The sequence below is a fragment of the Mustela erminea genome, chromosome 12, assembly GCF_009829155.1.
Source record: "Mustela erminea isolate mMusErm1 chromosome 12, mMusErm1.Pri, whole genome shotgun sequence".
NCBI lineage: Eukaryota > Metazoa > Chordata > Mammalia > Carnivora > Mustelidae > Mustela > Mustela erminea.
In genome coordinates, this window is record NC_045625.1 from 22,626,095 (window position 1) to 22,638,512 (window position 12,418).

The 12,418-nt window shown below is 40.2% G+C and overlaps 1 protein-coding gene across 7 annotated transcripts in view; it reads right to left on the reverse strand.

The window, feature by feature from the left end:
- Positions 1-12,418, reverse strand: part of PALM2AKAP2 (PALM2 and AKAP2 fusion) — a 481,551-nt gene that overhangs the window by 122,874 nt on the left and 346,259 nt on the right. For all 7 annotated transcript variants that reach the window (XM_032306714.1, XM_032306709.1, XM_032306711.1 and 4 more), the window contains one exon: positions 7,973-8,058. In XM_032306714.1, coding sequence (XP_032162605.1) covers positions 7,973-8,058 — 86 coding nt within the window. The remainder of the gene's footprint in view (positions 1-7,972; positions 8,059-12,418) is intronic.

A 12,418-nucleotide genomic window follows, 5' to 3' on the forward strand; every position in this document is an offset into this window, starting at 1 on the left:
GGAGTTTACTCCACAGAAGAAAGGAAGCACGGTCACCAGCAAATTCATTCAAAATCTAGCATTAAGCACCTTCCTAATGCCTTTATTTGCACACTACTCTTAAACGTCTATAAAGTGATCGCCTTTCTTACTTGCCTTGTCCACAGGATGTGAAAATGCTAGGTTAAGGGTTAGTCATTTGACTGGCTTTTTAAGATTAACAGGATGTACTTAAATTCCCTTTGAGAAGACAAGGGGATATTATTATATATAAAAGGCAACACTGAGGTGGTTGCCAGGAGCTAGAGGGAGGAGGGAATGGGGAATTCATATCTAATGGCTACAAAGTTTTAGTTTGAGATGATGAAAAAGTTCTGGAGACGGAGGGTAGGGACGGTTGCAGAACAGTACTAATGGCATCATAATGCTACAGAACTGCACTTAAAAATGGTTAAAGGAATAAATTTTGTTATGTATGTTTGACCACAATAAAAAAAATGGATACACTAATAAAGATCTTTTTTTTTTTTTTTTTTTTAAAGCTGAGATGTGAGGGGAACATAAGCGGAAAGAAAAGAAGGGAAAAGAAGTGTTAAGAGTCTGATGAGCCCGCACCCCTACTCAGGGCTGATGGCAGGGATACTAAAGAGGAAGAATGAATTGAGGCCCTCCTCAACCCCATGTCCTTTACCCCATGCCCCATCCCCAATTGGTAAGAGGGTCCCTCCTGCACTCCTGTTAAAACAATGACTGAGCACTTGAATGAGAGAGGACTGTGTGCAGTGAAGAATTTTGAAGACCCCACCCTTTAGTGAATAATGGAAATCAAGCCATCAAAAACCTAACTGCATACAAATGATCCATAAGCACATGAAAAGATACTCAGCATTATTACCCCTGGGGAATGCAAACCAAAACCAGGGTGAAATGCCACCTTGCCACCCACTAGGATGGTTATAATCAAAACACAGACTAAAGCAAGTGGGGACTAGGATGTGGAAAAAGTAGACCCCTTACCCGAGGCTGGGGGGTGTGTAAAATGGTGCAGCCACTTGGGAAAACAACCTGACAGTTCCTCACAAAGTGAAACATGTATTTACCACATGACCCAGCAATTCCACGCCCAGGTCCATAGCCACAACACATGAAAACACATGTCCATGCAAAGAGTTGCACATGAATATTCACAGCAGTGAATTCATAACAGGCAAAAAGTCAAAACAAGCTCAAGGTCCATCAGCTTGTGAAAGAGCTAAGAAACACAGCAAAACATCAGGGTACCCATTAACAGAATACTATTCAGCGCTAAAGGAAATGAACTGGTGGTGGAGGACACAATAGGATGAATCCCAAAACACCATGCTAAGGGAAAAAAGGACAAACGCAAAAGACCACAGATTGTATGATTCCATTTATATGAAATGTCCAAAACAGGTAAATCTTTGGAGACAGAAAACATGCAAGTGTTGACTTGGGACTGCGGTGGGAATGGAGATTATCTCTCATTGGGCAGGAGGGATCTTACAGAAGTCATGAAATATGAAATTGGATGATGGTGATGGTTGGTAAATTTAACAACTATTAGCTTAGGGATGCTTGGGTGGCTCTGTCGGTTAAGCATCTGACTCTCAGTTTTGGCTCAGGTCATGATCTCAGGGTCATGAGATGGAGCCCTACAGTGGGCTCTGCACTCAGCGGAGAGTCTGCTTAAGATTCTCTTTCTCCCTCTCCCTCTGCCCCTCACCCTGCCTGTGCATGCTTACACACATGCATGTGGTCTCTCGCTCTCTAAAACAAATAAAATCTTTTTTTTTAAAAATTGTGAAATCATACACTTGAATGTGTGAATCTTGTGGTCTGTAAATTATATACATCAATTAAGTTGTGTTTAAAAAAGAAAGAAATGGTAAAAACTGAACTGTAATTTAGAGGCTCTAGCAAGTGAAAAACCAGCAAAACCACAAGGAAAGTGGCATAGGAGGGGAAAGCAGGAAAGGAGCCTCAAGAGAAAGATCTTGAGGTGAGAACATGAAAACTAAGTTTGGGGAAGGCCAGCAGTCCAGCAGCGGTCTTCATTTGTTCATTCACAGATTTGTTCATTTAAACAAATACTGACAGGTGCATGTAACGCACGGGACACTTTGCAAGGTACTGGGGATGTATGCCCTGCGGAAATCACATTCCACAAGGGGAGATCAGATGTCATGCATTGCCTCTGTGGCTATTTATGTGACTGGCTAGGGGAAGTACTAGGTTCAGTGACAGCATGTGACAATCAAGATAGGTCAGAAAGTGGTGTTGTTTCAGGAGATAATATTTGAGCCAAAGACTGGAATATAAGATTCTCTCTCTCCCTCTAGTGAATGGGGAAAGGGAAGAAGGAAGAGGAGGAAGACCAAGGAAGCCATTATGGTTTTATACAGCAGAGCACCTGCTGGAGTTTGGTTTGCTCAGGGCAAGGGGAAGGCCAGCATGGCTTGAGTGGAGGGAAGGTCCCAGGTTGGCTTTTTGAAAGGATCACTGTGACTACCAATAGGCTGAGTTGAGAAGGTGAGGATGGCTACAGAAAGAGACATGGTGGAAGACAAGGCTAGAAACGAAACTGGAGTTAGGGTAAGGAAATCTGGAAAGTGAAAGGAAATACCTAAGCCTTGGTCAGTGTTCAAAAGTAAAGGAATGGAATCCAAGGGTTTTGGGTGGGGAAGTCCTTTCCCAGGCTAGGTGGTAACTAGAGAACCCAGAGCAATGACAGGGCTCACGTGGCCACACATGACCCTGCCATAATTATATGCAGAGACAACATTTTCCCAAACCGACCACCATAGTCACTGGAGCCCTCCTTAAAAATGCTAATTCCCAAACCCAGATCTTGATTTTTTTTTCAAGCCTGGAAAGCTGTATTTTTACTATTATTTTTAAATATATAGCTGCAGATTCTCAGAGTCACGCAAGTTTCAGAAAATACTGATCCATCCCTTTTCTAAAAAAACAATGTCTAGACATGCAGAAAAACACAATAAAGTATAATATAGAAGCTATTCTGAAATAAGAGTGCCCTTTTCTTCTAGTGAAGAGTGGTAAGTGTCCATCGATGGATGAATAGATAAAGAAGATGCAGCCTATATATGTATATCATGGAATATTACTCAGCCATAAAAAAGGATGAGACCTTGCCGTTTGTGACAACATGGATGGACCTGGAAGGTGTTATGCTAAGTAAAATAAGTCAGACAGAGAAAGACAAATACCATGTGATTTATGTGTATTTGTGTATTTGATTTATGTGTAATCTAAAAAACAAAACAAGTGAACAAACAAAGCAGAAACAGACCCATAAATACAGAGAACAAACTGATGGTTGCCAGAGGGAAAGGGGTAGGGGGATGGGCAAATGGTTGAAGGGGAGTGGGAGATACAGGTTTCCAGTTATGGAATGAATGTCACAGGGATAATTTATAATGAACTTAGCCATTCATCTGTTAGATGGACAGTTGGATAGATTAGGATCACTTTTCTTTTCTTTTTTTTTTTTATTTAAGTTTACTCATTTAAACAATCTCTACATCTAACGTTGGGCTTAAACTCACGACCCTGAGATCAAGAGTCACGTGCTTTTCTGACTGAGCTGGCCAGTGCCCCTACTATGTTCTTTCTTTCTTTCTTTTTATTTATTTATTTATTTATTTTGGTCAGAGAGAGTGAGCACAGGCAGACAGAGTGGCAGGCAGAGGCAGAGGGAGAAGCAGGCTTCCCGCTGAGGAAGGAGCCCTATGTGGGACTTGATCCCAGGATGCTGGGATCATGACCTGAGCCGAAGGCAGCCGTTTAACCAACTGAGCCACCCAGGCATCCCCTATGTTCACTTTTTAAAAGTTGTTTTCACCTGTTCTTGTTTCAAGAACCCTACTGATCTCTTTCAGCCTGTGTCTGTTCACTAGAACACAAGGATAGTTATACTTTAGGATAGCTTCTATGTTGTATCTTATTCTGTTTTGCTGCTTGATTTAAAAAAAGCAAAAGGCGTAGACCAGTATTTTCTAAAGCTTGCATGGTTGTGAGAATCATCATCAGCAGTATAAAAAACAATAAAAATAAAAACAGCATAAGGAATATATGTATTCCTTATGCGTGTCAATGATGTAGTAGGGGAGCCTGGGTGGCTCAGTGGGTTAAAGCCTCTGCCTTCGGCTCAGGTCATGATCTCAGGGTCCTGGGATGGAGCCCCGAGTCAGGCTCTCTGCTCGGCAGGGAGCCTGCTTTCTCCTCTCTCTTTGCCTGTCTCTCTGCCTACTTACGATCTCTCTCTATCAAATAAATAAAATCTTTAAAAAAATGATATTGTAATAAGTATTGTATGGTGACAGGTGGTAGCTACACTTATGAACAGAGCATAACATTTAGACTTGACTTGTCAAATCATTCTGTTGTGCACCTGAAACTAATGTAACCTCATTAGTCATATATGTCATTAGTCAACCAATGACATTAGTCATAAGTGACATACAATGTCAATATGCCACTATAATGTCAATAATATGTCATTAGTCAACTGTAATGACTTAAGTCATATAAGTCAACTTATACTTCAATTTTTTAAAAAAGTGAGCACAGTATACTAAGAAAACAGTGATGGGTGTGCAGAGTACTGGTTTTCCATGTCTCTGGCACTGGCACTTGTGAAAAGTAGATACAAAATTCCCTGTAGATGGGAGTGTATTTGTTTCCTAGAGCTGCCCTAACAAATTACCTCAAACTTGGTGGCTTAGAAGAACAGAAATTTATTCTCTCTCAGTTTTGGTGCCAGAAGTTTAAAATCAAGGCATTGGCAGGGTTGTGCCCCCTCTGAAGGTTCTAAGGGAGCATCCTTCCCTGCCTCTTCCAGCTTCTGGTTGATTCCATGTGGTCTTGGTTTGGGCCTGCACATACCCCCATCTCTGCCTCCATCTGTTCATGTGGCCTTCTCTTCCAGGTGTGTTTCCTCCTCTGTCTCTTGTAAAGACATGTATCATTGGACTGGGTTAATCCAGGGTGATCTCACCCAGATTCTTAACTTAATTACATTGAAAAGACCCCTTTTCCAGAAAGAGGTCATATATATATATATTTTATTAACCTATAATGTATTATTTGCTTCAGGAGTACAGGTCTGTGAATCATCAGTCAAGAAAGAGGTCATATTCATAGGTACCTGGTATAGCACATAGACGTCCCTTTATGGCAGGGAAGGAGTGGGTTCACAATTCAACCTACAACACCAAGCGATTTATTTATTTATTTATTTTTAAAAAGATTTTATTTATTTATTTGACAGAGAGAGATCACAAGTAGGCAGAGAGAGAGAGAGGAGGAAGCAGGCTCCCTGCTGAGCAGAGAGCCCGATGCGGGACTCGATCCCAGGACCCTGAGATCATGACCTGAGCCGAAGGCAGCGGCTTAACCCACTGAGCCACCCAGGCGCCCCAACACCAAGTGATTTAAAATTGTTGAGCAGACCTATATTTAGAGGGTGTTTTTAATATAAATGTTCTTAGTTCAATGTTCCTCAGAACGACCGATGTTTATTTATGAATGAATTTACTCCTCTGAGTCATGTATATTTTTAGAAGCATGACTTTGTCATTTAAAAATAAGATATGGTATTAAAAGGTTACATGAAGTAGAGAAAACCACATTCAGGGAATTGCGACATTGCAAAAAAAATTTTTTTGCACCATTTTCAGAAAGAAAATTTCTAAGCACTAAGAGAGATATGTCTATTATAAGAAGAGCAATATGGAGGATACCAGACTGTTTAGTGATTTCTCCTGGTAGTCCCCTTGGCAAGTGTCAATGGATTAAGTTTTATTGTAATTAGAGTTTTAAAGAATAAAACTTTCGCAGGGCAGAAGGCAGGAAGAGCTGATATTGCAAGGATATATGAAGTAGTTATTAGAATCAGTAATAGCTGTACATATATAGATATATGATGAGGAATCTTTAGTTAATTAATAAACATTGGGCACTTACAGATGCAGGAAAAAACAGTTCTTTAGGTTAGGTATAAGGACAGGATGGATACATCAAGCAGTGCGGAGTGGGAACCAGAGTATGAAGCAAAGGGCAAAAAATAGTGATTCCTGCATAATTGGGAAAACCAAAGTAGAAGTTCTAAACAGAAGTAGTTCCTTAAGTTATATCCACCAGCAGTTTCACAAATTCTTTAGTGAGAAGAGACTGGCATTCATGGAGGAACTTGATAATATTTGTAGAAATTTATGGATGTATTTAAATATACATCTATTTTGCTTAACTCTTTAAACTATATGGTGTCCATTCTTCAGAGTGGTTCAGTTCTAAAGAACTAAAAATCCTCTGTTAAACATTCCCAGCTATTCATTAAAAGAGAAGAGAAAGAGAGATAGAACGACATGTAAACCGGATAGACCCAAATACAACTTTAGTCACGATCCTGGTTCTAAGGATCCACAGCCTGATTAAGCAGCAACCTTATAAAATGGGACTTGGACAAGACTTGCTTCTATCAGAATATGCCATTTGCTTTTATAAAACAAGCTCTAGGCTTTCTGATCACTTGAATGTCTGCACTACATCGTCTATCAGAATATGCCATTTGCTTTTATAAAACAAGCTCTAGGCTTTCTGATCATTTGAATATCTGCACTACATCTGCAGCTCTATCAGCAACACAGCTCAGAAACAAACTCTTAAGAAGATGCCAGATTCCAAAAGGGTCAATCTAAATCTATCAGCTTCATCCACCTGTCCCTCTCTGTGCAATGCAGCCATAGATGCAAACTTGTCTTTGCAATAACAGTCAGTGAAACACTAGTGCACCATTGGATGTACATTATTGTCTTGCAAACTCCATTTAACATAACAACATAACTATAAACAAATGAACTTTCAGTACTGGATGGTTATTATTTAGATTAGTTGACTTTTTTGACCGACCAGGCTACTATCCCATCTTTCATTTAATTTCACTGTGGCATTTTTGTTTGCTTTCTCTGACATTTGAAACATAGATAATACAACTCCAGCCTTCACATTACAAGGGAAAGCTTGGATACATTCATCCTGTACGTTCCTGTTAGTACAACCTCTACTAATAAATCCAGGACTGAAATATATCTAGGTATATCTCAATACAGAGAGGGACCCTACTTGGGGCACCTGATCTTGGGGTTGTGAGTTCAAGCCCCATGTTGGGCCTAGAGCTGACTTAGAAGAAAGGGAGGAATTACCTTCTTTTTTCAAAGAAAAATTCATTAGTGGTATAGATGTAGATTCTAATCACTCAATCAAAAATGTAAGAAAGGCTTCCTACTCCCAACCTCTGTCCACGGAATCATAAACAGAATTTCAAGAAGAAAGAACTATTCCTTTGTGTCTAATCTATTAATAGAGGGGAAGTCGTTGACTCTAATAAATGTTGCTATGGATTCTTTAATCTAGGCAGTGATTATAAATTCATGCATTTCATTAGAACAGTGATAATTAGGTTGATTTCCAGATGACTCATTTTGTGAACTTTTGGCCACTGGTGTTCCAGCTGGAGTGGGCCATGTGCTGCCTTCCCACTGGCATCACTGGAAGTCTTGAGTCAAGATCAAGGCTCTTTTTGCCTCTCTGACCTTTCTTCACAAGGCACAGTGGGGCCCCGGTTGCTCAGCTTGGAATGCTCAGCTTTGCTCCACTGTGCCAATGGGGTTACCATGTGCCCACAACCTATATGCAGATAGTCACTGAAGACCCTGCAACAAGCCATTGTAATTCATCTCTTGGATTCTACCTTTCAGGTAGCTTCCTAACCTAGATGCCAAACTTCAGAAAATCTTATGTCTGGCTGACTCACTGCGGCTCCAGTGAGCAGAGAAAGAATCCCAGCAGAGTTGAGGGGCCGTGCCCTTTTGGCTCCCAGCAGTCTGCCAGGGGCTCGTTTTCCTGAGGGGTGTACTTCTTTGAGAACCGAACTAAAGAAGACATCTCTTACCTTGACCGTCATGTCTGCGCTGGGTGTTTCTGTGGCATCTGAGGCTGCCTCGTCTCCCTTTAGCAGTATACTCTCCCACCCGACCCCTGAAAAAAGCAAAAACAAAAACAAAAGTGCCATTTGAGCCAAGTACATTCAGCTGGCATGGATAGACACCTAAGTGACATTTTGCAGATTCCAATCCCATGTGTGTTATAAAGGAAACCAATGTCGCTCCACAGTTTCCCCTGCAGGGCAGTTACTGGGAAAGCATCCTTGGAGAAGTGTGGCCAGTCAATACCTCCTTTGTTTCTACCTCATCTCCAATTTTGGAGTCCATTGTCTAAGTCCTAACTTCCAGACAGTTCCATTCCCAGGCCAGAGTGGAGAAGAAGTTGAAATGAATTCTCTTCCAGAATCCAGTCCTCATCGTGAGGTCTTACTGGGGGCTTAAAGTGAATTCCAGGATGCAGAAACACAGACATCTGAATCTATTCAACACCCAGTAGAACTGATTCCAGATTATTCACTGCCCTAGATTCCACATACATACTGGAAATGACAGAGAGTTTATGTTCACTTTGAAAATCTATATATGTTTTCTCTCCAAGTCTTGATAAATGTTAGTGTTCTTTTTTTCTTAAGCTACCAGATGATCTCCAAGAATAGACACATGGCAAGAGACAAGGTTTTGCTCTCTTCACCTCAAAAAAGGAGATCAGGGGTTGGTGTTCAGATATACCCACGAACACAATGTAGCCAAACTACACTGGGTCAGATGCAATTATATGAGTGAATTAAGGGGGGATGGTCTGTATTAGAGTAATGACAAGTATATTTGTAGAAACACATTTATTGCAGATAAAGTCATATCTTCTTAAAAGCTAAAAAAGGAATACTTAGTAAAGTTTTTTTTTTTCTTTCTTTATTTGACAGAGAGAGATCACAAGTAGGCAGAGAGGCAGGCAGAGAGAGGGGGAAGCAGGCTCCCCGCCGAGCAGAAAGCCCGACGTGGGACTTGATCCCAGGACCCTGAGATCATGACCTGAGCTGAAGGCAGAGGCCCAGCCCACTGAGCCACCCAGGAGCCCCCTTAGTAAAGTTTTTAAGGGCCAACTTAACCAGTAGATACAAATTTTGTAATTGGTATAACAGCTGCCTGCTGAGATACAGGAATGCTCAGAACCTAAAGCATTAAAGAGATTGTTTTCTTTAATAGGTTAAAATTCGCTGTGTAATATTTGCTTCCATTGTTGATTTCCTTAACAAATAATTTTGTCTAAGGATAACTCAAGGACAGCATTCATTCTGGACTTGTGTGATTAGCTCAAATTAAAAACTTTCAATTATCTAGCATTACGTTAAGTGAGGATTAGCAAACATGTTCTGTGCCACACAGTAAATATTTTAAGCTTTGTGGTCATGCCATTTCTGTTGTAACTTCTCAAGCTGCCATTGTAGAGCAAAACACACAACCCATTAACAGCCAACAGACAACATTCAAAACAAATGGGCATGGCTGAGTTCCAATAAAACTTTATTTACAAAAACAGGCACCAGGCCAGATTTGGCCCATAAGATCCTCTAAACCAGATGGATAGTGATTAATGTGGCACCACACTGTGAATGTATTTAATGCACAGAACCACATACTTAAAAATGGTTACAATGCAAACTTTACATTATGTATATTTTACCACAATAAAAAAAACATTTTGCTAAGCAATATTCAGAATTTCAATTTAACTGATTCTATAATCACCCAATGAGTTGCTATACCATTACTTGCTTAACTATTTCTAAAATGTTGGATATTTAGGTCATTTTTAATTTCTCATCAGTATAGGTAATGCTAAAAGGAATACCTCTTTGTCTAAAATGCTTTTCTTATGAATAATCTCCCTCAAAGGGACTCCTAAGCAAAAAGTATGCGTACTTATAAGGGTAATGGCATGTGTTCCCATTCCACTTTGTAAAACAATGATGCCAATCTTACAACCACCAACAATGCGTGATGTAATCATTTTGACATCACCATAACTCGCTTGGTAGTGTTATCAGTAAATAATTTGTATGGTGATAGGAACTGATGTCTTAAGCAAGTTGTAGGTACATAAAATATTCACTATAGTATTCCATATACTTCCGTGTATGGTATTGTAATGATTTTTGTGTCAAATTTGTATTAATGTCATAAAAATTATATGGTAATTTTTTAAAAAGTTACTTTACCAGCTTCTGTTCTAAATCAAGAAAGCAGAGACATGTACAAGAAAGATTGTTATACTCCAGCATTTCTGTAAAGACCAAATGGACAAACCAGATGGTGAAAGAGAAACAATTTTTGCATGACACTTTTAAGAAACTAATATGACATTAATTCAATTTTAATATTTTAGCGTCCATTACATTATTTTATATTCTGGATCCCTGAGAGCCTCATTGTACAGGACATATGCACAATGGATTATTCAAGATCCATGCACTCAATGTATTGCAAGGTGCAAATAGCTGTTTCTAACTAGGTTGTAGTAACTGGGTCAGTTTGGTGAGCTGCCCTACAGTTTCTTCTAGAGAAATTGCTACAAGGAGGTTGTCAGCTTTTTCTTAAATGCAAGTTTCTGGGAGAGATATCTTTGCTCCTACATGAATGGATTACTTCCCTGACACATCTTGCATTCAACAGACTAGTAGTCCCTCTTGGTTTAAGGCACTGCTGGCCCCTGTTGGATCTGGCTGGCAGAGAGACACAGACATTGGGCATAATGGACAATTATCTGATACTTACTTTATGGAGTAGTTTGAATTATCATTCAGCAAGTATTCGTTCTCCTCCTTTCCCTCTGTGGGAGAAATTTTCTTCCCTGCCCCTCAGATGTTTCCTCTGGCCAGTGGGAGGTTAGTGGACATAAGGCAATCAAAGGTTTGAAATGGGCTTGTGTGGTGATGCTTGCCCTCCTGCATTTCTGCTATAGCATGAGGAGGACATGCTCCAGTTGGTCTGCAAGGGACTGGGGAGCGGACCTGGGCCCCATCAGCACCTTGGAGCCAAGCCAAGTCTTGATCAGTCAATCCCTAGCCCAGCTGCACATGTAAGACAATAAAAGGCACTGAATTTGAAAATGATATAGGTTAAGAAGCATTATTGTAATAGTAACTAATAGATACAATACCTAAGCAAAATTGTACATGAAAGTCATTTTGGATAAAGCACATTTATCTTTGTTCAAATGCAAATGAACACCTTTGCTGCAAAGAAATTTCAGTTACAAGTATTGATATATCTATATTTCTCTCTTTCTATATCTAGCTTCTTTCTATATCTATCTTTTGCTTGCTTGCTTGCTTGCTTGCTTTCTTTCTTCTCTATTTTTTTTTTTTTTAAGTAAGCTCTGTGCCCAGTGGTGGCACCTGAACTCTCAACCCTGAGGTCAGGAGTTGCATGTGCTAACGACTGAGCCAGCCAGGTTCCCCCGTATCTCTCCATGTTATGCCATGCGAGGAAGAATCTTTTCTCTACTATGATCCTTTCATAAGCAATCCAATCTTTACTAATGGATATATGGCCCTAAGAGACATGAAACATAAATATATATGTATTCTCAAAATTTTAGCCTACAACCAAAAATACACCTTTTTTGTTTGTTTCTAAGTAATCTCTATACCCAGTGTGGGTATACACTGAGATCAAGAGTTGTGTGCTCTACCAACTGAACCAGACACGCAACTTAATGATAAGTTGTAAGGACAGGAAAATGTTATTTTAAAAGCTAGAGACAAAATCCCTTCCAGGGAGAAAACTGAGTTTTGGATAGGATGGGCCCCATGCCATGGAAGTAGGAGGGAAAGGAAGAAGTCTATTCAAAAAAGGAGAGAAACTGAAAGAAGCTGGGATGAGAACTGGCTAAGAAATCTCCAAGGGCAGCAAAAAGGACTCTTGAGAACCATGACGTTTAAACATCGATTTTAAATTTTTTGTCATGCTGTCTCATCACATAATGCTCCCCTCAGTCTCATACCTTGAGTGAAGATCTGTTCTACACAATTATCTTGTGTTGGTGTGGTTTGGTGGAAACAGAATGAGGACCTCAGGCTGGAGAGAAGAGAATGGCAGGTGCACAGAGGAGCTCCCTGCAAAAGTGGGATCTGAGGAGGACATGATGATAAGAATCTGGGACAGGGTATTAGACCTGAATATACACAACAGAGCCATGGGTCGGTTTCATCTGAACACCAAAGGGCAGCAGACCCTCTCACCCTGAGGACTTGGAGAAGCAAGAAGACCTCCACTTCTAATAAGAAGAATAATAACCTTCTCACTAGGTTGTAGAATGTAGAAAATATGACTTTTACTTCCGCAATGGTGATTTCCATACCACCAACGTGTAAATGCCTTGTACCCCAAGTAGGCAGGGGAATAGCTTAGAATGCTCATTTGTCATTCTTCCACTCTAGGATTTTATCAAT